Source organism: Falco peregrinus, chromosome 18 (genome assembly GCF_023634155.1).
Source record: "Falco peregrinus isolate bFalPer1 chromosome 18, bFalPer1.pri, whole genome shotgun sequence".
NCBI classification, from domain to species: Eukaryota; Metazoa; Chordata; class Aves; order Falconiformes; family Falconidae; genus Falco; species Falco peregrinus.
Window position 1 is genome coordinate 2,895,574 of NC_073738.1, and position 23,303 is coordinate 2,918,876.

General features: G+C 39.8%; 2 protein-coding genes and 1 long non-coding RNA gene across 5 annotated transcripts in view; 1 reads left to right on the forward strand and 2 right to left on the reverse strand.

The window, feature by feature from the left end:
- Positions 1-23,303, forward strand: part of LOC129782606 (uncharacterized) — a 110,768-nt gene that overhangs the window by 50,849 nt on the left and 36,616 nt on the right. The window lies entirely within an intron of this gene.
- Positions 719-6,352, reverse strand: LOC101920517 (keratin, type I cytoskeletal 15). Of its 3 annotated transcripts, XM_055789825.1 has the most exons (9): positions 6,054-6,352; positions 5,569-6,011; positions 4,792-4,874; positions 3,672-3,828; positions 3,010-3,171; positions 2,739-2,864; positions 2,382-2,602; positions 1,515-1,540; positions 719-1,007 (listed from the first exon to the last, which is right to left on the reverse strand). In XM_055789825.1, exons 1-9 carry the CDS (start codon positions 6,106-6,108, stop codon positions 928-930), a joined length of 1,353 nt encoding a protein of 450 aa, XP_055645800.1. In that variant the 5' UTR covers positions 6,109-6,352; the 3' UTR covers positions 719-927. The 3 variants fall into 3 exon arrangements, with proteins under 3 accessions (XP_055645800.1, XP_005232706.2, XP_027635944.2); XM_005232649.3 differs by having other exon boundaries at positions 5,569-6,352; XM_027780143.2 differs by lacking the exon at positions 1,515-1,540 and having other exon boundaries at positions 719-997; positions 2,343-2,602; positions 5,569-6,352.
- LOC101920160 (keratin, type I cytoskeletal 19) lies at positions 11,738-17,262 on the reverse strand. Its single transcript, XM_005232647.3, has 8 exons — positions 16,678-17,262; positions 14,925-15,007; positions 14,424-14,580; positions 14,008-14,169; positions 13,730-13,855; positions 13,379-13,599; positions 12,546-12,574; positions 11,738-12,025 (listed from the first exon to the last, which is right to left on the reverse strand). The coding sequence occupies exons 1-8, from the start codon at positions 17,125-17,127 to the stop codon at positions 11,994-11,996; spliced, it is 1,260 nt and encodes a 419-aa protein (XP_005232704.1). The 5' UTR covers positions 17,128-17,262; the 3' UTR covers positions 11,738-11,993.

Below are 23,303 nucleotides of genomic sequence, written 5' to 3' on the forward strand. Positions count from 1 at the left end.
TTACTAGCCTCTTAAATCTTTGTAATCATCTCATTTCAATTGCACTGGTGTAGACTTGCAGGCTAACTTCCTGCTAAGAAATGGCAGCGTCACTAATACAACAGCTACAGTGAAGACACAGGCAGGTGGGTTTCTTCCTCGTGTATGAAAACCAAAGTAGTCACAGCAAACGGCCTGAGGAACTCGTTTTGCCTGGACCTTGCCTAGTGCTTCCTCAAGAGCTGAGGGAATTTGCCTTTTTGCTTAAGAAGTACAGGAACACACACACACACACAATATATATATATATATATATATATATATGGGAAAATATTAATTTTTTCCAGAGGTGCGTTTTATTCATGCATTGACTGTAGTCATGTTTTGTGCTCTGAATTCAGAAAAGAGAGCTTAGGGATTTTTTTCCGTTATGATCTTGGATTTTTACTGATATTAGCAGATTCCTGGGAGAATTTAATGGCACTTTATATCTGTCCGTTTGTCATCATCTTTATTATTATTATTAAAGTTATTATTGTTATTGTTGTTATCCACTGAACTTCTCTTGGTTTGGGTTACAGGGAACACCGTGTTAGGGAGGCTGTATCATCACGTGTATGGCGATGCCATACTCACTTCAAAAAGAAACCATTAGACTGGATGTATTTGCACAAGCAGAATAGAAACTTTATTATGTAGGTTCGTTTGTAAGGAAACTATATAGCTACTGATAGAAAGCAAGCATGTAATCTTGGACTTAGAGAGCCAAATGATTATGCAAAAAGGGAGAGCAAATTTAAGGAAGGACATCAAGCTGTTGCACATTCTTGGATTACATTCTTCTGATTTGGCGAAAGTGAAAGGATATTTCTCTTGGCATTAGCCAGTTTGTAGGCTGCACTGGTCTTCTATGGTGTTGTATGCAAGAGAGGATTCAGTATTTCTTTATTAGAATCTCCTTTCACGAGTAGAAACAGGTTTTCCATCATCTTCCACGCTTGTGCGAAGTCTTCCACTGCTCAGAAATGCTGATGTAGGAGAAAAAAAACAACTCAGCAAGGAAATTCAACTAGCAGCTTATACCCTGAAGAGCTGTGTGATGGGGTTATTTTTGTTTGTGTCCTCACAAGATCTTTTTCACCTACCAAAGGGAGAACTGCCTTTACACCTTACCTTCTCTCCCTACTGGTCCTCATCCAGTAAACCTTAGGAGTGCACATCACATGTCAGATTTGAAAATATCTTGTATTTTGTGTGAATCAGCTCAATAGGAACTTAGGAATCTTTGGGAGATTTTGATATTTTAGAATCCCATGAGGAGTTCATGCAATTATTTTGGAAAGCTGCTGGTTTCAAAAGTGCACATAATATAGGATAAAGTATTATACTTTTGTCTCTAAATGATAACGTAGTCATTACAGAGAGAATGTAGTTTCTGTTAGAAAGAAGAAATCCTAAGCAAAAATACAGGTTTATTTAATCCTCTTTTGTCAATTCATTTCAGCCCCTAAAAAAAACTTCAAAATTTTTCTTACCATCCTTAGGATTCACTCCTGACATCCTGTAGAAAAGAAGAAATATTTGATTAACAGCCATTACTGACCCTGTCCACTGAAACCATTGATCTGTTTAGGAACCACTACATGTGAATAGCCATGGTTTCACACTGCTTTTTTCAATGGGTTGGTTCTCAGGTGTGTTGTTACTGGTGTTATTGTTAAGGTGCTTTCTGCTTTGAAGGCCACTCCTATGTACTAGATAGGAAACAGAACAGCAGCCAGACCAGTTCTTGGTCCTGATATGTCCCTATATACTTCTCAAAATACCATGATCTAGAAACAATGTAAGGATCTGATTCCTCGTCAGATATCAGAAGTAATTCCATGTGTGGATCAGATATGAGAAATGGGCACAGAAATGTAGATTTTTACTAAAATAAGCTATGATCTGTACCAAATTCTTTTCTGTTTGGGAGTACTGGTGTATGATGATGATGATATTTTCACCTCTGTGCACAAGTGTGGAAAACCAAGAGCTAAAGACGTAACAAGAACAGGTTTTTATAGGTTATTTCATGCTGAAGGCTATTATTCCAGTGCAACAAGAGGACTATATAAGACATTCATACATATGGTGCCTGGTGCTTTCTATAATTTGTCATAGTCAAAATGTTGCATTTGTTTTCAAATCATCAGCACAATTGATCTGGAGATTTCGCCTGAGTTATAGTAATGCTTGATATTTTGCCAAGCATCTGTTTTGCCATTACTGAAAAGGCTACATATGCAGTGAATGTATTTTAGTTATCTGGAGACAGTTCAGCAACTAGAAACTACTGCTTCACAATGTGTCATGTTATTAACATTATCCAATCATCATAGAATTTATATATAGTCACGTACTGAGAGTCCTGGCCCTCCAGCAACTGGCGGTATGTGGCAATTTCCTGCTCCAGGCGGCTTTTGATGTCCATGAGCATTCTGTACTCCTGGTTCTGACGCTCCATGTCGCATCGAAGTTCACTCAATTGCTCCTCAACGCTGGTGATGAGGGCTTGAATCTGTGCCAGTTGTGCGCAGTATCGCCCTTCTGTGTCACGCAAGTTGGCTTCCAGTCCAGCTTTCTAAAGCAGAGTAACGTCAGAATAGGTTAGCATGCAGATTTGTCCCACAGAGTGTCTAAGGAGAGGCAAGACAGAGAGAGAGGAAGGGGAGAGTGTAACAGTAGTGACTTGTGATGTACTTGGGACAGCTCCATACCATGCTGAGCTGTGACTGGAGCTCAATCTCCAGGCCCTGGACGGTGCGTCTCAGTTCTGTGATCTCCGATTTGCTGGTCTGTATCTGTTGTGTATGGGTGGCTACTTCACGGTTCAGCTCATCAGTCTGAAAGAAAAAAGCACCTGTAAAATCACATACATATTATATAAAAAAAATTCAATTATTTGGAGAAAGGGAGGGCCCTTCCCATCTGCTGGGGCAGTAGTAATGAGGCAATGCATCAGTTTGCTGTTTATTGGTCTAACTATACCTGAGTGAAGAACCAGGCCTCAGCATCCTTACGGTTCTTCTCAGCCAGAGCTTCATACTGTTCCCTCATCTCAGAAAGAATTCGGGTTAGGTCAATGCCGGGAGCTGCATCCATTTCCACATTGACTGTTCCGCTTAGCTGATTGGAATACTCTTTCATTTCCTGCATGGGTAGGGTGCAGAGGACACAAAAAAGATTAGGCTTTCTCCTCTTGATATATTTCCGGCCATCAGCAATCCATGCAGTGGTATGCAAGACTTTTATTACCAAGTATTATAGGTGGAACACACATAAAAACATTTGTCAAATTTTATCTTTCATTGCACATGCTTTTCTACTCTCTGTATACTTACACACAGCACACATATTTACATGTAACTTATGTATATGTTTCTTTTACTCAGCTTAACTACCTCAGTGACCTGTTGTGCTTACGGATGTCAAACTGAAACTAATAGGTCTGAACAGTTTGGAATTGGAGAAATACTTCCCAGGACACCCTTTGGATTCTTCTAATATTACAGTTCTCTTCTTATTAAGCTGTAATGTTGTCATTCTGGGTTAGGTTTTTTTTGTGTGTGTTTGCATTTCTGCCTCCCCACCTGAGAGATATAAATTCCAAAGGGAAGTAATTTTCTCTCTGCACTGTTAAGGACTCTCACCTCCTCATGGTTCTTCTTGAGGTAGGCCAGCTCCTCCTTCAGTGTTTCAATCTGCATCTCCAGGTCAGCTCTGGACAGAGTCAGCTCATCCAGGACTCTGCGCAGGCCGTTGATGTCAGACTCTACGCTTTGGCGCAGGAACAACTCATTCTCATATCTGCAGTTCAAAAAAGAAACAAGCACTGGAATATGTACGAGTTTGTATTCAATAAAGCTATACAAGTCTGAAATTTTATATTGAATATAGGAGGAACAGTGGGTTATAAATGAAAAAATATATATTGAAAGGAAGTGTAAAGGGAGAGGGAGTAAAAATGTTTTTTTCCAACATCCAACTGTGACATCTGAAAGTACACGCATTGGCATCTGATTTTATTCTTGAGAGGTACATGACATTTCACTTTGCAGAACCTAATCATGGTTATCAGCATCAATAGAGCAGATGTCACACAGGACAGTCCATTTGCAGTGTCCTCTCAAATTTGGTGTGAAGGAAGGCACAGATTGCCCAGTTCTGCCTAGGGCACTAGAGGAGATAATATAAACCTGCAGCTGCATCACTGCAAGATAGATCAGTTGCGCAAGTATCTTTATCATCCTTTCAGCAGTGTCTGATGTACTGCTGAGTCTGTGAGCTGGACAAGCCCCAAAGTACTCTTTGTCTTTTTTTTTCTAAATTTCAGACTCTGAGAGAGAAGTTCTGCAACCGAACAGTGATCTCTTCACACCAATCTGTTCCTTTTAAATGAAAATCTCAGTCTATTCCTGTTGGGTTTTCCCTCTGTGTTTTAGGCTAGTAAAAATAGTTAAGAGCATCACACAAAAAAAAAAAAAAAGACACAAACTATAATTTATTATGTAAACAGGTCAGTAATCTGGATACTGTGTCCTACCAGGTTTATATTCCAATTTGATCCTTCATCACATTGATTCTGTTTGCCAGGGTTTTTTTCAGCAGAAGTTATCAAGGAAAAATACCTATCCATCCTTTTGAAATGTGTCCTTCAGTGACTGAAGAACTTTTTATTTTCTAGATAAAAAGTAATACTAAACTTCAGAAAACTGTTTTGAGAGGGAGAGACAAAGACAGAGAAAGAAAATGTGCTTCAGGTAAACTTACTTCAGTCTGAAGTCATCTGCAGCCAGCCTGGCATTGTCAATCTCCAAAATGACTCTGGAATTGTCAATAGTAGCTGCAAGGATCTGGCAATTGAGAAACACAGAAAAAGGTTCCTGTGAACACTCATGAACTATCACAGTCCTGAGTACATAGTAGGTAGTTATTGAGGCTGTAGGCCATCAAAGAACTAATAAATATGGACCTCTCTTGTGATGTCACTGGTCAGACATGCTTTTTGGATTGCAGTAGCCATTTCAATTTATTATGTTACTCTGTGGTCACACTGTAAGTCTTACAGCTTTCATAGGGAAAACCTAAAAATGCTAAGCTCTTTTCCATATGAATCAGAGAGCTAAGCTACCTTGTGTAACACAAATTAGAAACGCAATTAGAAAGTACATTTGTACAACAGCTGATCTTATCTGTAGCTACGAGGATTATTTTTTCAACTTTTGAGGCCTACCTGTCACATTCTTTACTATTTCATTACTGAATAAATACATTGGTAATGTTAAACACATTTTGCCATGTTTTGCTAACTTTTACAGCAAGTGCTTTAATTTCAACCTACGTCACATTTTCAGGATAACATATTTGGTTTTTAAATTGAGAAAAAAATGTCTCTTTTCCACTAGAATGCTCATAACTGCAATACATTGGGGGTTTGGGAATCCAATATTTATTTTGTAATTATTTTAGGTTATTTTAAAGAAGTGGAATATGCAGTTCCACAATTCTAATGCATTCTTATAACTCCTTTACATACTAATGTCATACCTTGTCTCGGAGATCTTCAATTATCTTGTAATAATTGCTGTAGTCCCGGGCTGGGCTGGTGGGAGCTTGCTTCTGGTACCAGTCTCGTATTTTAACTTCTAAATCTGAATTTGCCTCTTCCAGTGCTCGTACCTTGTCCAGGTACGAGGCCAGACGGTCATTCAGATTCTGCATAGTTATCTTTTCATTTCCAGAGAGAAGGCCATCGCCACCACCAAAGCCACCACCAATGTCAAAACCTCCACCAAAGCCAGCCCCTCCACCAAAGCCACAGGCTGCACCACCACCGAAGCCACTGTAGCTTCCTCCATAACCACTACCAAAACCAGCACACAAGCCACCACCATATCCACCTCCTACAGAGGAGACATACCTAGCTGAGGAGATGGAGACACCCCTGCCACCAGATCCTCCATGTATGCTTGGAGCTCGGCAGGTTCCTCCTGTTCGGACTGAAGAAAGGCGAGAGCTCCTGCTTCCACCACCCCCAAAGCCACCACCATAGGTAGAAGAAGAGCTCTGGATGAAGGAAGTAGCCATAGCTGCAGCACAAGAAGACACTAAGGTCAGTTATTCAGCTTGGTGCAGAAGAGGAAAGTATGTGCCTTCACTGCCCCCGTGCTTCTTTTATACCCTCAAGATAGGGTGTTGGGAGGCAAACTCAGCCTGCAGCCCTCCCTCCAAAATTTCTCCTCCCTAGAGGTGAGGCCAATTATGATGACATTCCTCACAAACAGTGCTGGCTGTACATCTCAGGGGCTAGGGCTTGGGTTTTCTTTTTTAATTAAACAAAAGGGATGATTCAGATGAGTGTTTTTTCTTCAGGCTATAGTTCTGAAACTTGGAGTTTACTTCTCTGACATTTAAGAATGAAAAAATTAGTTCAACCACACCCACTTACCCATTTACAGCAACCACCATGGCTATTTTGAGAAAATCAGCTTTTTCTAAAAATGAAGTTTAAAGTTCTCCTTTCCTTTAAAGATGTGCAATCACTAGTTCATCTCACCATTAATTCTTCTTTTCTGTCTTTATTTTTTCCCATTAAAAATCTGGAATTGAATTTGATAGGTTCTGATTCCTGTTCTTTGCTTGGAACAAATGTTTAGATTTTGGAGTCTGAATTTTTAGTGCAAAAAAGTGTATAATAGTAGCATTGTGTGAGAAACAATTAGCATCCATCAATGTACAAGGAAGAGTGGGCATAGTTAATTTACTAATGCTTGTGAAATAGTCAAGAAGGGTAATAAGTGATCGAAATAATTTGATTAAAAGAAGAAAAGTGGGAGGATTAAGTTCCTGTTACTTTTGGAAAACGTAAACGAATTGGGTTTAAGATGAAACTGTTCAGATAGCAATAAATGGGTTTAATACCAATATGCATTATGAAATGAAGTAATTCTTGAAAATAAGATTTCAGAAGCACTTAGAAGAGTCATCTTAATCCTTCATATGAAGTGGGAGTCTGAAACACCTGTATGTTTCAGATCTAATAATTTGCTGATGAAATTCAAAATGCAGTAATTCAGTAATACAGCTCTGTTCAATACTGCATAGTTATGGGAAAACAGATTTGGGAGATTTTAAAGAAAGTATTAACTGCTTGTTTGCCCTGCTGGGGTGTGTCACTGGGGATAATGCATGTGGAGAGTGTGGCAATAGTGTGGAGTTTAAAAAAAGAGCCCCATTCTCTTTGCACAACAAGTGACACTCCTCAGAAGAAAGCCACAAGTCACAGCTGAAGAACTAGGGGTATGGTAAGATAATAAATTGGTACTGAGGCACATAATGGTTTAAGGAAACGGGGGCTTGAGAGGAAGGAAAAAAGCAGAGACAGAGTGAAGACAGGAGGAACTTTCTCTGGTCTTTAGTTTGGAACCACCAAAATTATTTTAAAATAAAACTTTGAAATAAAAGAAAAAATTATATGTTTGCTAACAACATAATAAGGAGAGCATTGGTTTTAGCACAGTTTTTGACAGTACATATCAACAGAAAATGAGCTTAGAATTCAGGATGGGCGATGTCAGATGAACTGAGGCTCAAACCAGTTGTTGGAATAAACTGAGGCGTTTTGTGAAATTTACAGTTGAGACTTCAATGTAGCCTCAGGGAAATGTGCAGCCTTTTTAGTAGAAGATGTGTGCTTGGGAGGAAAGAAACACCAGAAACCTAGCTGTGATACCCAGCTTAGCAGCCTGGTGCTGAGAACGTGCCCTCATTCCTCCACTGATTAGAAAAGACAGGGTGTTTCACAGTTGTGGAAACATGTTTCAAACTGAACCTGGACCTTTGCCACAGCAGTTCAGTTTCGCTGTCGGGCAGATTAATGGTTCTGTGTACCTTGCCAAATCTGTGTGTCTCCAAGAGTTAGTATCTCAGGAAACAAGTTAAGACAAACTCTCCTAAAGATAAAAAAGTTTCTTTAAGACCCCTATTATGTAAATATCTTGTGCTGTGCACGCTGCTAGGGTCTGTTGAACTCTGAGTGATCCCACAATAAGCAAGATCAAATTCCATTAAAAAAAAAATCTAGCAAAATCACTTCTAGAAAACACTGTAAACTTTAACAGGAAACTTTGGGGATTTTTCATTCAGTCTTCTTTCAGTCCTTATAACTTCTTTGGAACCTTGATGGTGAAATACACTTTGCTGCTTTTTAAAGTGCCCTGTGGGTTGTTCTAGATCATTATCAGATGAACACTTACAAAACCAGGTAGCAGATATAAAGCTTTTTCTTTCATGTAGAATATTTACCATTGGGAAAAATAAAAATAAATCAAGCAGGCAATACAGATTATGTCTTGTAACAATTCAGTAAACCACAGTGGTGGGGATTCTGTGGCTTTTTCAATTTTCTGTAAACCGTAGAACTCAGATCCTTAGGGTGTGTCCCCCATGACCAAAAGCCTGTAGATGCAGAGTGCAGCACTTGCAGACCTGAGGCTTATCCCTGCCTTCATCATCTTTGCTATTTGTTCTTTCATATTAAACAACTACTTCCTAAATAGTTCCCACTATTTTACTAGAAATTGTCAGTAGTATTTTCCAACCAAAGGGCAACCCAAGGAAAGGTGTGTCAATGAAGCACTGTGAAGTTTGGAGGTGATCATTTATTTGCAGCTTCAGTTGCTGTGCTTCACAGGTATTCTCCTGAAGAGAAAAAAACTTCCCTTTTGAGAGCTTACTTATGAACATTGGCTCTTCTGGTGAAAGAGAAGTAGTAAATGTGTCTGTACCCCTACACTGAGAGCAGACTGCTAGCAAATGCGTGTGCGTATTCAGAATTCACTCCCTCATGGCATTTATTTATATAGAATTTGTTGTTTTATTACTGCCTCCGTTTTGAAGACTTCTGTATCAAAACCTACATGCATTATAGAATTTTATGATAGTCTATGTAAGGCAAAGCTTGCTTTGGTGAAAAATTAGGTACAGTTTGGTATTTGCATAAGTAAGAGTTTAGAAATCAAAAGCGTTTTGATGAATCTAATTTCATATCTGAATTTGATCAAGTATGTGAAAATACCTGGCTTTAACTCAGCTCTAGATCTAGGTAGAATTCCAAAATACAGTCATATTTCTCTTTTAAATTACTATTTCTGCATTTTTACTATGTTCTATCTACCATTTCAAAAAATTTGTCAGTTACATTTCTCTAAATTCATGAGGTTCCAGATTCATAACCTCTTAGGACTTTAAAGGAACATCTCAAATTGGTGCTACCTCTGTACTGGTAGAGATCTGTGTTTCTCTGTTCATTCTTTATTTAGTTCTTTTCTGCAACTGGAACGTAAACTTCAGTTTACAAATTTTTCTCCTTATAGTCTATACAAGGAAATTGAAGCCAATAACCTACTGAAGTAAAAAAAAAAAAAAAAAAAAAGTATTTCAGGCTTATGCCTTTATTCTGTTCTCACTATCTTCACTCTAAGATTTCTTATCCAGTGTCTTGACACAGTTCTATGCTCTGCACAGTACTCTGCGTTGTACTGTGGTGCAGAAGCTCCTTGGTTTGTCACGCTTCCACAGACCTTTCCTGGAGGACATTCCCTAACATGTCTATGCTGTGCAAGCCCTGTTATTACTTCTGTTACAGGATATAACAAAGTTGACACACTTCAGCCTCTCCTTTCAGGAGGACAGAGTTCCATTCAAGAAGCAGCTTGTTTATCGTCTCAGTCTTTTCTGATAAAACCACCACTCAGACATGACACACATCTTTTCTGAACCAAACTCTAAAATTATAGTCTCTGAGTGATTTTATATTAAACATTTCACCACAATTCCTTCATTACCCTACAAATACGGGACAAACCCAATAAAATTATGAACTGATATTAAAATTAGGCTATAAAAAAAAAGAATTCAAGCTTTTTCAAGATCCTTTTAAGTCTTTGAAGCCCCCATTTTCTTTAGCAGGGTTTATGAATTCATTCAATTCTTGTCACTTTTAACTCTTAAACACTTCTAAACTGTTAACCTTGTAAACATCTTTTTTTTCTAAATATGCATTTAATTCAGTCTTTGAAAATAAACCTTCTTTTTGTCAAAACATACATTTGCAAAGTGTCCTTATAACATAGTTTGCATTCTTGGAGCCTGAGAATTTCTTGTCAGACATTCACATTTGCAGGTATACAACACAAGAAACCCACACCAGTAATCTCATACTCTGAGACTTGTGACTGGTTTCGTCACAAGAAATTCCTGTCAGGGAATGGGTTTTGTTAAGATTAAAAAACAGACCTGGAGCTGTATGTTCTTTTATCTGAGAGGGATTCCAGGTCTAACTATTGTAGGCAATAAATTTGGAAATTAGAAAGTGTGTCAGCTCTCAGGAGAGCTCTACTGAAGCATTTAATGCACAAGAGCTTTCTTCCCCTTGTTCTTCCAAAAGCAGATGTGGGTGAGCTTCTGAAGAACCGCTTGCATCTCATATGCCAGTGCTTTTCATGCCACTGCTCCCTTTTGATTCCATGCTTGTTTCCACCGTAGCCCCTTAGTCCCCCTGTTCTTCCCATCATGTCCTCCCCTCTATATCTCTTTGCTGATTCTTACTTTTTGTGGCTGTTTTTCTTCCCTGTCACAGTTTTTCCCTGTGACAGTGAAGCCACTGCCTGATTCTATCATGCTAAATTTCCCTGGGCTAAGCTGGGATTTTCTGTGTCAGTACTTGACAACTGATGTTGACAGGTCCCCTGAGTCACTGCTGAACCACAACCAAGCACCAGCACTTCTTTATTGAAGGGGATTGCCCAACCTTTGTAGGGGAGGTCCATAGCTTTGGGATGCTCCTTGCTATGCAAACGCTCCATTAATCTGTTATGAAAAGTTATGAAAAAGGATGAAATAATTATTCCCTCTCCAGTCCAAGGAGAGAAGTGCTGAAGGATTTGATGATATCTCCCTGAAACACAGGCTGCAAGATGATCCACTCTGGGAGAGTGCAGAATTGTGGTACTTTTAGTCTGGGTGTACTTTTGTTTCACTATCACCCTTAGTTGATATGCTATGTGCCTTTTGTAACAGTGGGAGGTGGGAATGTGGTAGGCTAAGGCCGTGGTTTTCTTTTAGCACAAACCCTGAAAAGTTTCCTTGGCTGTAAGCTGGCAGAGGAATGGTTGGAAATGAAATTACTGATTTCTGTGGGCCTGAACTAAAAGTGATTACATTTGGAATTTCAGCTAGTATAGTATCCTTTCAATAGCATGAGACTGAAGGTAGCTAAAATTGGTGCTAAAGGTTTGTTACCTCTGTATGAACTGGGAAAGTAAATGAAGAGATCTCACAGCTTTTTCTCACTCTTATTTGTTTCTGTAGGAGTTATCTTCAAGCCATTTTAACAGCTTTATATTTTACCCTAACAAAATGTCTTCCAGCTCTTGCTTACCAAAATCACTTAACATCTCACTGCTGTTGCTCTTCAGAGTGCACAGCTGTTGTAGTAAGAAACATAAGTCACTTGTATTCCCCACTCTGAGAGGCTGAGGATGCTGTTGCCTCCATATTCAGAGCTCGTGCCAGCAAGAAGAGCTAGAAGAAATCAGAGATGGAGCTCAAGCCGTGCACAGACGCTAAGCATTAACCTGTCAGGGAGGCTGGCTAGCTTTTTCCTGCCTGGTTAAAGCCAAACTTCGGTAACAATATCACAATAACTCAAAAGAGGTTAGATTGCAAGAAGATCTTTATTAGAGTAGATACAGCAAATCAGTCTGTGAAAGAATTAGAAATAATTGCAAAGCTAACCCAATTCGCAAATTAATCATCTAAATGGATGAATCTACCTAAACTTTGCGTGACCAAGATTTTTCTGTGCTTTAAGATAGTAATTTCCAGCAGTTTAGAATGACTCCTCTCTGTTTCAATTCCTGTGTTGTCTGTTTTTTCTCATTTTGAAGATGACATTTGGAGAACTTTCAGTACTATTTTCCATCTGCCAGCTTGTCTCTTTTGTCTACAATAATGTGGAGAGAAAGAACAGCAATTACTTCAGCATAACACACATGAGACCACTCTGCAATGGGTGCTGGGCTTAGTTTATGTCTCGTTGCTCATTCCCTTCTCAGAAGTTTCCTTCCTAGCATTGATTTGAATCATACATCACTTTTACAATGCAGCTGACCTTTAAAAGCTCTAGGCAAGTTTTACTTGCATGTTCATACAATTCCAGTGAGCTGGCCAAGCTTAAATGTCTTGTGTCCTTTCATCTGGGGGAATGATTAAGCATTTTGTGCTTTACTTAGCCTTTATTGTAGCATACTCTGAGATTTTTTTCTGATGTCTAGCATCTTGTAATGACTGAATTGTGTTAAATTCTAGCCAGAGTCGTCATTTGTTACCTACTAGATTTTTTTTCTGTGACACAAATCAGTGCAGCAGCCCAGTCTCTGGAATGGACACAACTACCATGTATGTGTATGTCTTTTTAGAAAATAAAACTTCTAAAGGGTTCCTGAAAGGGAAAGAATTCTTACCAGCAGTTCCAGAAAGGGAGCCAAACATCCTGTAAACAAAGAGAGAACAGTTGAAAAGGGAGGTAACACATCAAATGCCGCATGAGATGAGGATGTGTGAAAGCAAATCAGTCAATCAGGTACATTTTGTATATAGTCAGATAAGAGATGGTCATCTCCTTGCTCTCCCTCTCAGCTCAGGAGAGGGAATTGTAGGTAATATATTTTTAAACAACTGCAGTGGGAAAAGACAATTATGGAAAAGAAGGAACACAGGAAATCAAAACTTTTCAACTCCTACCTCATTTTTGTGTTCCAGGCTATGCGATATTTTCCTCCTTGAGGTTCTATGTGAAATGACAGATAGCTGTGCTCTCATGTGGGAGATCCACTCAAGGCTGTCTGAAAATAGCTAGTATGTCTGCCTTCTCCCCAGAATATTTTTTGCTACACTAATTCCTATGACTCAAGAGCTATTTAACTGGTAAAAGGCAATTTATAGAAATTTGGTGTTAATCCTTATATTCTGTAAAACGTTACTACTTTCACTATGTTTGCTGAATGTGAAGCAGCTAACGATTAGGTACACTTTAATTGTCAGTTACGTTTAATCTGCGGTACTGCTTGTCAGTTTGTCTTTTTGTTTAGAAACTTTGAGGTATTCACCTAATGTAAATGGGAAGTGTAACCTTTCTAGCTCCACCATGGTCCAGAAAAATTAGTTAAGAATTTTAGAACCCCAGGAGCATCTGGAGTTGTGTTTACTGTGGTGCCGTGGCAAATGAGCACCATGGCATAGCCAAATGTTATGAGGCTAAGGAAAAAGGATTTCTGCAGTGAGCAGAGTTACTTACTGGGACTCCTGGCCTTCCAGGAGTTGTCGGTACGTAGCGATCTCTTGTTCTAGTCGTGTCTTGATATCCATGAGGATCTTGTATTCGCTGTTCTGCCGCTCCATATCAGCTCGGAGCTCAGCCAGCTGCGCCTCAATGCTGCCAATCAGGCCCTGGATCTGCACCAGCTGGGCACTGTAACGCCCCTCCGTGTCTGCCAAGGTGCTTTCCAGCGCGGCTTTCTGAGGGCAGAGAGATTGGACGGGAAACCACAAAAAGGTTGCTGCCACATGCAGAACTCCTTGTATATAGGGGAACATGTACCCATTTCAGTGTGTGTGAGGGGGTCATGCAGTGTAAATTTTAACATACCATGCTGAGCTGGGACTGAAGTTCTATTTCCAGCCCTTGGAGGCTGCGTCTCAGGTCAGTGACTTCGGACTTGCTGCTCTGCAGTTGTTCAGTATTGATAGCTACTTCCCGGTTCAGCTCTTCAGTCTCAAACGGGGAAAAGATTACATGAGAAATATGAGGCTTCTAAGCAGAGGTTATAAGGCTTTCACAGCAGTTTTCTGTGTGTTTTTATAGTTATTTTGTTACTTTTATGGATTTCTTTGGTTAGTAATTGTATAGTATGGAGTTTTTTCTACCTTGTTGTGGAACCAGGCCTCAGCATCCTTCCTGTTCTTCTCAGCCATGTGTTCATACTGGTCTCTCATATCAGCCAGGATCTTGGACAGGTCAATACCTGGAGCAGAGTCCAGTTCAACATTGACTTGGCCAGTTACTTGCCCTGCTAGGACACTCATTTCCTATGTGGGCATGGCAGAAGACAAAAGAGAGCACAATCATAAACTGAAAACATTAGGAACCTTCTGTTCTTTCTTCAGGGTCTAAGGTCTGACTGACTCCCCTCAAATACTTGCAGCGATGTCTTTAGTTTCCCAGTCTACACAGAAATCTTTTCTTCACTGTTGGAGAGCCCAGGGCAATCCTGAGGGGCTCCACATTTCCACATGCTGTTTTTCTAATTTCACTTTTCAACCTGTTTCTTGGGGTTTATTACCTCCTCATGGTTTTTCTTCAGGTAGGCCAGCTCCTCCTTTAAGTTTTCAATCTGCAGCTCCAGGTCTGTTCTAGCCAGGGTCAGCTCATCCAGGACCCTGCGCAGGCCATTGATGTCAGCCTCCACGCTCATGCGAAGAGCCTGCTCTGTTTCAAACCTTAAAAAAGCAAACCAAACTATTCAGGTTAGCTGATTAAGCCAGCCCACCATGAAACACATTATTTAGTATAAATGTATCTGGGTTTGTAGGATTTATGATGTAGCAAATGTTGTCCAGCATTAAACTTTTCTCCACATATTGTACATGATATAAAATATTCTGTGGTGCAGATGGTGCTTTCAGCAAATTGCGTACAGGGCTGAACTGCAACGACAGGATCAAACTAGTGTTTATACAGAGATTTTATAGGCATTCCTTTCTTATTTCACAGCCGCTGCCCTTTGGCTCAACAAAGATTTTTGCCTGCTCAAGAGATCTTTTTCCTTTCAGAAATTACTCACTTGGTTTTGAAGTCGTCAGCAGCCAGCCTGGCATTGTCAATCTGCAAGACAATCTTTGAGTTGTCAATAGTGGCATCAAGGATCTACAAACAATGAGAGTTCGTTACTGAGGCTGCAACAACTATGTTATCTTCTTTCTTGATCTGAAGATAGAAGAGTTAAGAATCTAGTTAATCTGTAGCTACACAAAATAAAAGTGTATTTTATTTGGTCTCAGTAGGAAAGTATCAATGATCTGTAGTGAAAAGTAGCACAGGTTTATCACAGTACCTTTGCCGTGATTGTCAGTTATGGATAGGTGCTCTTAGTCATGTCTGACGTGAAATGGCTCTTAGCTAGAAGTTGCACAGGGAGACAAAACTATGTTGTCTTAGAGGGCTTTGGTGAGCCAGGGTTTAGGTGATGCTGTAGGACTGAGGCAGGAAACCTGTTTCCTGGAGAGATGCAGAGGAAGCCAAGTCTGCAGACCCCTCCTGGCAGGATTTGTTCTCATTAGACATTTTCTTAACAGTGGGAAGTGATTAGAATGTCTGTATGGTTTTAAAATAAATGATGTGTTTGTGTTTCATAAACAATGTGGGTTCATATTGCACTTGTAGTCCTTGAACGTATTTCTGTTTCCTAGAATATCCAGGATAGTGTTTATTGATTCTTCTAATACATCATGAAAGCCTCTAAAAGAAATTTTGTTTATTTAGAAATAAGCCCTATTAATTCTTACCTAGAAAGCATGTCTTTTTTGCCTACCACTTTTAAAACTCATAAGGTCATCCACAAAACCAGCTGGAACATTTTCTCTCCCCTAACTAAAGGCAGTAAAAGACAGGAGGGAAAAGAATAATAAAATGAGAAAATCTAACTGCCAGTTCTGCCTTTACCTGAGCTCAGTTTTTGAAATCAGTAGAGAATGTGAACGGGTTGAAGCAAGGAGAAAGTAAGCTGCGTGGGAGCGGTCATGAACTCTAAGCTGAACTGTGAAAACTAAACCTCAAGTTTTCTTTCATTTGTTTACATAGTTTAATCAGCTACTGCCTATGTTTTCCGGGGTGTGTATCATCTCAAAGTAATCTGTTATCAGGCACCCATGGGCTATTGGGGCAAATCCTGCATGTATGTATGGGATTGATTACTTCATGTATGCTACTTCCTTTTTCCATAAGCCAAATGTTTCAGCACTCTTATTTCAATTCCAAGCTTAAGTAAGTGAAATGTGAAAGAAAAATAAATGTATGTTGATGAAATCGGGAGCTGCTATCTTCACATTTGCAAAACTGTATTTAACCAGTTTTTATTTTTACTGTTAAACCTGTGTGTATGTGCCTCTGAAGTTTGTCAAGCTATATGGCAGGTAACAGGCAGGTTGCTGTCATTGTTTGGCTTTCTTTATATTTATCAGTATATATATGGTCATACATATATTAACTGGTCATATATGTGTATATGACCAGTATATGTGTGTGTGTGTATCTATGCTTTATTGAAAGCAAACGCTATCAGAGAATTAAGTACTGAGGCATCTCAGACTGACTGTTTTGTACATTCTCTTAGCTAACATTTAAAAACATAGAAAATTCCATACTGATAACTTTCTTTATCTACCCCACCCAATCATTGCATATTCCTTTCATCCTCAGTTCCATAAACTGCAATGCTTTCTGGGTGTTTTCCTAGTGAAGTTTTTCTCTTTGGGTTTTTCTGCTTCCTTCCTAAGTGGAAATATATAAGACGTTTTTAAATAAGTATGAACACGTACCTGGTCTCGAAGGTCTTCTATAGTTTTGTAATAAGAACTGTAGTCCCGAGCTGGGCCTGGTCCTTGTTTTTGGTACCAGTCTCGGATTTTAGTTTCCAGATCAGAGTTTGCCTCTTCCAGTGCACGCACTTTCTCCAGGTAAGATGCGAGGCGTTCATTCAGGCTTTGCATAGTTGCCTTTTCATTTCCTGAGAGGAGGCCATCACCGCTACCCAAACCACCACCATAACCACCACTAAAGCTGCTGCTAAAACTACTTCCATATCCACCACCCAGGCCACTTCCTGGGCTAGAAGAGACAAATCTAGCAGAAGAGACTGACACACCCCTGCCACCAGATCCCCCATGGATGCTTGGAGCCCTATAGTAACCTCCACCGAAACGGAGGGAGGAGCCACTAGGTCCCCCTGCCACTGAAGAGGTAACTTGCCTGAAGCTGTAAGTAGCCATGATAAGAAATACCAAGGACCTAACCCAAGCTGCAGCACACACAGTCTGTGATCCTGAGGCAGGAGTGTGTGCTCTGTTCCCCCACCCCACCTCTTTTATGCCTGTGACAATGGGAGTTGTCTCCAGAATGTGTTATCTGAGACCCGTGGAATTCATCAGCCTTAAGCCTTCTGCCAGCACAGCAATTCCTCTTATTGGTCAGTTGCTGATGATGTGGGCTGTTTCTTTCCCAAATACCTTCACGCAAGGGAGCTGATTCCCTCCCCCTGACTGTTTCCTCTTGAAGCAAAAGGTGGGATTCAGAGGAGGCGTCACCCTGCTGTGGGGAGCATTGATAAATCTAGTTATACTTTACCTATATGGAAACAAAAGGACTGGGCGCACACAGCCCTGCTGCAGCCAACGCTGTGTCCATAAGGAAGTCACGATTACTCTCTCCATGTAGTCTCAGGAAAGAGTTTTAATACAGAGTGAGTAAGTTAGTAATTGGTAGACTGATAACAGAGCTTGAAAGGAACCCAAATGGTGAACAATATGTGTGGGTCTTGACAAAACAAGTTCCCACCCTCTGTGCTCCTTATTTCCCTTGAGAAAGATTCTTTCAGCAGTAATATTTTCACTGTTCCTTCTTTGCTCTCAGTTCCTTTTGGGCTGACAGGAGAAGAGAGAGTCTGACAGAGAACGTGCCTTGTCTGAAAGAGTCTTGTTTTCTACAGAAATAAGAATCCTTTTCAAGGAACCGTAGCTGTATTTGTAGTGCAGATAAGCATTAAACTTCCTTGAGTACCTGATGGAGTGAGCAGCAACAGAAATGAGTGCCCGATTATACATTTAGTCCTTTCATTGCTACTGAGAGAGAGAAATTAACAGAAGAGTCATAATCACTTAATCTTTGGTCTTTGAGATGCAGGAAAATGTTATTTCTAAAATGTTCAAGTCCTCTGGTACCCAAGATGAATTCTCAAAGGCAATGTTGCTTTTGTTACTGCAAGCTCCTCCATGAGCATCCCTAACACAAGCGGATACTCACATCTTTTCTTCCATTTTCTTACTTTCACTTGCCACCCCTTGCTCCCTCCAAATCTCTGGGACTCCCCAGGAGAACTGCTTTAAAGTTTCCTTAAGGAAAGAGGGAGTAAGCTGGCCTACCAGCATTTGCAGCTTTCAGGGAGCAACCAGACCTGGGTGGAAATTCTGCCACCTACAACTGCTTCCACCAAACAGAACCTTTGGAGGACAAGATGCATGCTGTGATGTTTCAATGAGAAACCCACTGAATACCAAAATAAAGAATTAAAGATAAGCCAAATGAAATGCACACTCTGTGTGATGGCCTGTCTAGTCTTTCTATACCCATGAAAAACTGCATCAGGTATTTTAGACCACACATTAGTGCTGTACTCACTTTGTACAGAGAAAAATGTCAGACTGCAGGGCAAATATAGGGAGGGTAAAGGAACAAATATACAGTCTGGAAGCTGGCCAAGGCACCTGTATCAACAGCCCCATTGGCCTGTATCTAATTCTGAGGCTGCATCAGAAAGAGGAATTCTGCAGTGACTCAGGTACAAGATATATCACTTGAGATATACAGTGGACGTACCACACTTCGTCTGACTGCGATGCTGTAGCTGAGGGACATCACAGCTGAGTTCTTTTCTTTCTGTAGAGACTGCCGCATTCACGCAACTCTCCCAACTTGAACAGTAAAACTGTGCAGTGTTTCCTGAGAGGTACAGAGAACACCTCTGTCTGCCAGAGACATGCTGGTCATTCCTTCTGTAGGTCTGAATGTCCTGTACAGCCCTGAGTATGAAAAACCTGCTGGGCAGGTAACTGTTCCAAGTCCTGTGAATAAGTGAAATAATAGTATCAGAAAGTTACAGTCTGCCTCCAGACAAAAAGAAAGCTACAGAAGAACAATTATTTTATCGTTTAATATTTAAGTCCATAGTTAGAGCATAAAGAATGTAAGTCCATGTGCTTTTCTTTACTGAGCAGAAATGCAAGAAGCTTAAAGGAGAACAATTACCAGTGTACTCTGATTTGTCTCCTGCTGCAAGGAGAGAGGGACATCCTTCCCTCCAGCTACTCCTTCATCATTCCCTAGACTCTCATGTCAGCACCTCAAAGCAGTGTATTTTGGGGTTTTGCAAAATAAAACACACGTTTATGATGCTGCATAATATTTTATGATCCAGTTCATGAAAATTGGGGTCTGGAAGGCTTCTGCATTCCCTCTGAAACCCCTTGAGTCAAAGCAACAATCATCATATATTATACTGTTAGAATATTGATCATATACTACAAGCAGGTTAGGTTTGCTTCAACATATGGGGAGCAATTTCCCCAAGAATGACATTCAATTCTTCATGGCAGTTTGGAAGTACATCTGAAAGTGTCAAGAGAGGAAAAGCTTAGGAGACACTGTCAAATGGAGTTACTGTTAAATCTTATTTAAATATATCCATAAGTGTCTAGTGTCAAACCAGTCCCAAATGCATCATTTTTACTAAAACTGTATTCTAAGTTTCCAGAAAGGTTTTGTTTTTCTTTTAACTTTCCACCTCTCTTTTATCTCAATGGCTGCATGTTTGTCTTTGTGGGGACTCCCTTAAGGTGATAACATGTACTTAAATGCTTGGAAAAGCTTTTAGTATGGCAAAGTATTTGCTCAAGAAAGAAGGTGCTTTTATCATTCTGCATAGGTCTTTTTTCCTCCCATGACAATAAACATAATTTATTGTAGGGTCAGCCTTTCCCTGAAGGAAACATAAGGAAACTTCAAAGAAAGGAATTTCCTTTATCTGCAGCTTATCTGAGGGTAAGGGAGACACATTTATTGAAGTGGAGTCATCCAGCATACTGGTGGAAACAGTCCACGCCCAAGCTCCTGGCTGAGACCTGGTTCTGCTTTACCTTTATCTACTCTGCTTTACTAGTCACTACTGCTTCATAAAATTCTTCATATTGTCTCAGGGTATTTTTATTAATTGTCCTATGAAGCATTTTTTATTGCCCTTGAGTTACACTGGCATATACTTCACTCTTCTAACACCCTGCTAAATTCGGTTTTAGGGCTTGCTAACACAGTTACAATCAAAGGAACTCTGTGAACATTTTAACCTACTTTATTGGTACCTGTGATTCCATGGATGCTTCTGTGGATAAATGACAAAGTCAGGTTATTATTCTGAATTTACCTTACAAATCTTTAAGTGTTTGTCCCTTCTGATAATTTCCTTTCTACCTCTGCTTCCATCAGGTAAAATGTGCTTCTTGACTCTTGTATGCACATTTCCATCTTCATCTCTTCTTTTGCTCATCAAAACTTTGGCAGCCCCACCCTAGTGACCATGTTGTATGCCCTCTTAAAATCACAGCTTTGTATATTTTTCTCTCCTGTTGAAGATCATAGGCATGAAATGTTTGCATCTCTTTAACTCAAACACAAAATTTTCTCTTTTTTCTTTAAACTTCCTTGTGGGAAAAACCAGTGACAACAAGAACTGATTTGCAGCTGGTACTAACATAACTGTGTTGAATGTCTGCCTAAGATACAACTCTTAGCTTTCTTGCTTTTATATCCCATCATTACTCTTTTTTTTCTTGTTTTTAATTCTCACAAACCTTGCATTGCCATATATTCACTGAACGTGCCAACAAAGACAAGAATGTTTATGTGCTGAAAAGGCAGGTCCTAGCACATGCATGCACAGCTGTTAACAGTTTAAAAAGAGGGTTGGTAGGAGCAGAGAGGAACACTGTTAACTTTCTCAAAATTACTATTTTTGCAAAGTGGAGGGAATGTGATTTGGGGAAGAGAAATACATGTGGGTGCCCTGGTTTCTGCACTGAAAGAGATGAGAAATAAGATCATGTAAAGGTTCAGTTTCAAAAGAAATTATGAGAGTAAGATGCAGACAACTCATTGTTGTCCAGGGGTCTAGTTCTTTCATGGCAGAAAAGAAACGATGGTTCAGTGATCTGAGCTGAACTTGAAAGATATGGATTTCTTTTCAGCAACAGGCTAACAGGCTTCTTCAGTGAGATTGGGACGTTAAATCTAATTTCTCAGTGTTTGCCATTTATATAATATTTGAATAGATTAATATGAGAAAAATACATAAAAGATCGTGAACTGAAACACTTAAATAACCAGGAGCAATGCCAATACTTGGCAAACACTTGAAACTGGAGGTGGTGCATACTTTTGGAAATACCTCATTATTGTCTCTGTTTCCTAGGGAAACATAGCTTTAAACTTTTGACTTCTCTATCATTCCAGAACTATAATGATAATGCAAATCAGGGAGTAAAGTACCTGAGATAGGAAAATAAAATAGATTTTCTTACAGCAGCATTTAAAAGTTGTGAAGAAAGGAGCAGTTGGACACCAAGCCCTGACGAGTGAAAGACAAGTCACTGATTAGATATTTTTACACTTCCTGTAACCTGTTATCTGGTTAGTAAATCTCAGCAAGGTATGATGGGGCTGGAAACTATTATTAAGACTCAGACATCTAACTGATGAGAGGATGTGTTCCAAAAGTCAGGTTTCTGCAGGCAGCAGTAATAAGCAACTTCGAAGCCACTGCCAAAACCAAATAGACTAAACCTGTCCCAGGCTTCAGAGGAAGCAAGTACGTTTTGAACGCTTGCCATGTCAGCTGCAGCTCTGCAATGATTCCCACTGAAGGAGGAGGCCTGGAGCTGTTTGGAGGGCATTTTCCCATACGCCACTTGGAAAATTCCTACTAAAAAAAATTTCCCAGATATTTGGTAGAAACACAGAGTAGATGGATCTCCTAGCACAGAAGAGAGATGGGCTATTTCATTCTGTTCTTACCTGTAAAACATTTGGAGATCATACATGTATTTGTATTATGTATATTTATGTGGTCATATATTTGTATTTATAGAGCTATAATATATATACAGAATATTTTATATATATAGAAATATATATATTATATTTATTTTGCTGATTTTTTAAGAATATATCCTGATCATAGTGACATGCCATGACTTCCAGTAAGGGGTGGAGATTTTACTGTGCAAACATTAAACACACCTTCTGGATCAAATTAGAAAACAAGGAGCTCTCTTTGTACCAGGCTAGTAAGTCCCATCAACTGGATTTGGGCTTTCCTGGTCCCACAGGTGGCTTCATACTGGTTTTAGCTTGAGATAAATCCTCAAAGTCTCCAGATCTCTCTTATCCTCAGTGAGAAAATCAAACTCTGTATTGCTCTACAAGGGCAAGTCCCGTAGCCACTAGTTGGAAGAGCTACTGCTAGGGAGATGTTTTTAAAGCAGCTTGTTCTCATAGCAACTATCAGCTTGTGGGAAAACACGTTCTGCAGCCCTGGGTTTGTCTCCCCAGAATGACTGCACGTCTTAGGGAGAGGAAAGGGTATTTCTAATTCCTCTTAAACAGTTTGCTCCATTTTCAAAAAGAAGTAGCTTATAGGCAAATTTTACAGCATTTGTGTGTATCAGGTAGGTTACCTTCATGGACAGTCCTGGCCATTAGCTGTAGCCGAGCACCAGGGTTTTCCACCAGCCTCTGATGCTTGTGTTCAGCTTTAAGTCTTCTTTTAATTAAACAGTAAGGTCTGCACCGATTGTCTAGGTATTTTGGGCAGCCCACTACCACCAAATCAAGCTGACTGAAGTACTTCCTGATTGCATTTTCAGTCTTTTCTAATGGTTTTGGCTTTAATAATTAATAAAAACTGTAAGATTCTGGTGACATGATTTTTAACAGCACTTCCAACAGAAAGGAATTGTCAGCATTTGTTTAAAATCTTCATGTGCGTGTAATCTCTATGAACTTTTTAGTACTGCCATAATTTTTGACAGTCTGACATCGGGTTTTAGGAAAGAACTGAACTAAGATTAGAAATGTTGTAAGAAAATCTTGATTAATAAGGCCGAAAATGCCTTTGATCCACAGTCACACTCCTGCTGCCAGGGCTGGTTAAGCATGGGAATGCATGCCAATGGAAAGGTGTTCCCTGCAGCCAGGCTTTGCAATGCATCTCTGAGCGTGGGCTCCTAAATAGTGGGTTATTAGGAGTAATTGCAGTGTGCATAAACTTCTCTTTAGGCAGTACTAAAGAAGTTGATGAAAGTCAGCTACAGTGCGCCTGAAATTGCACGTTCACTGTTAT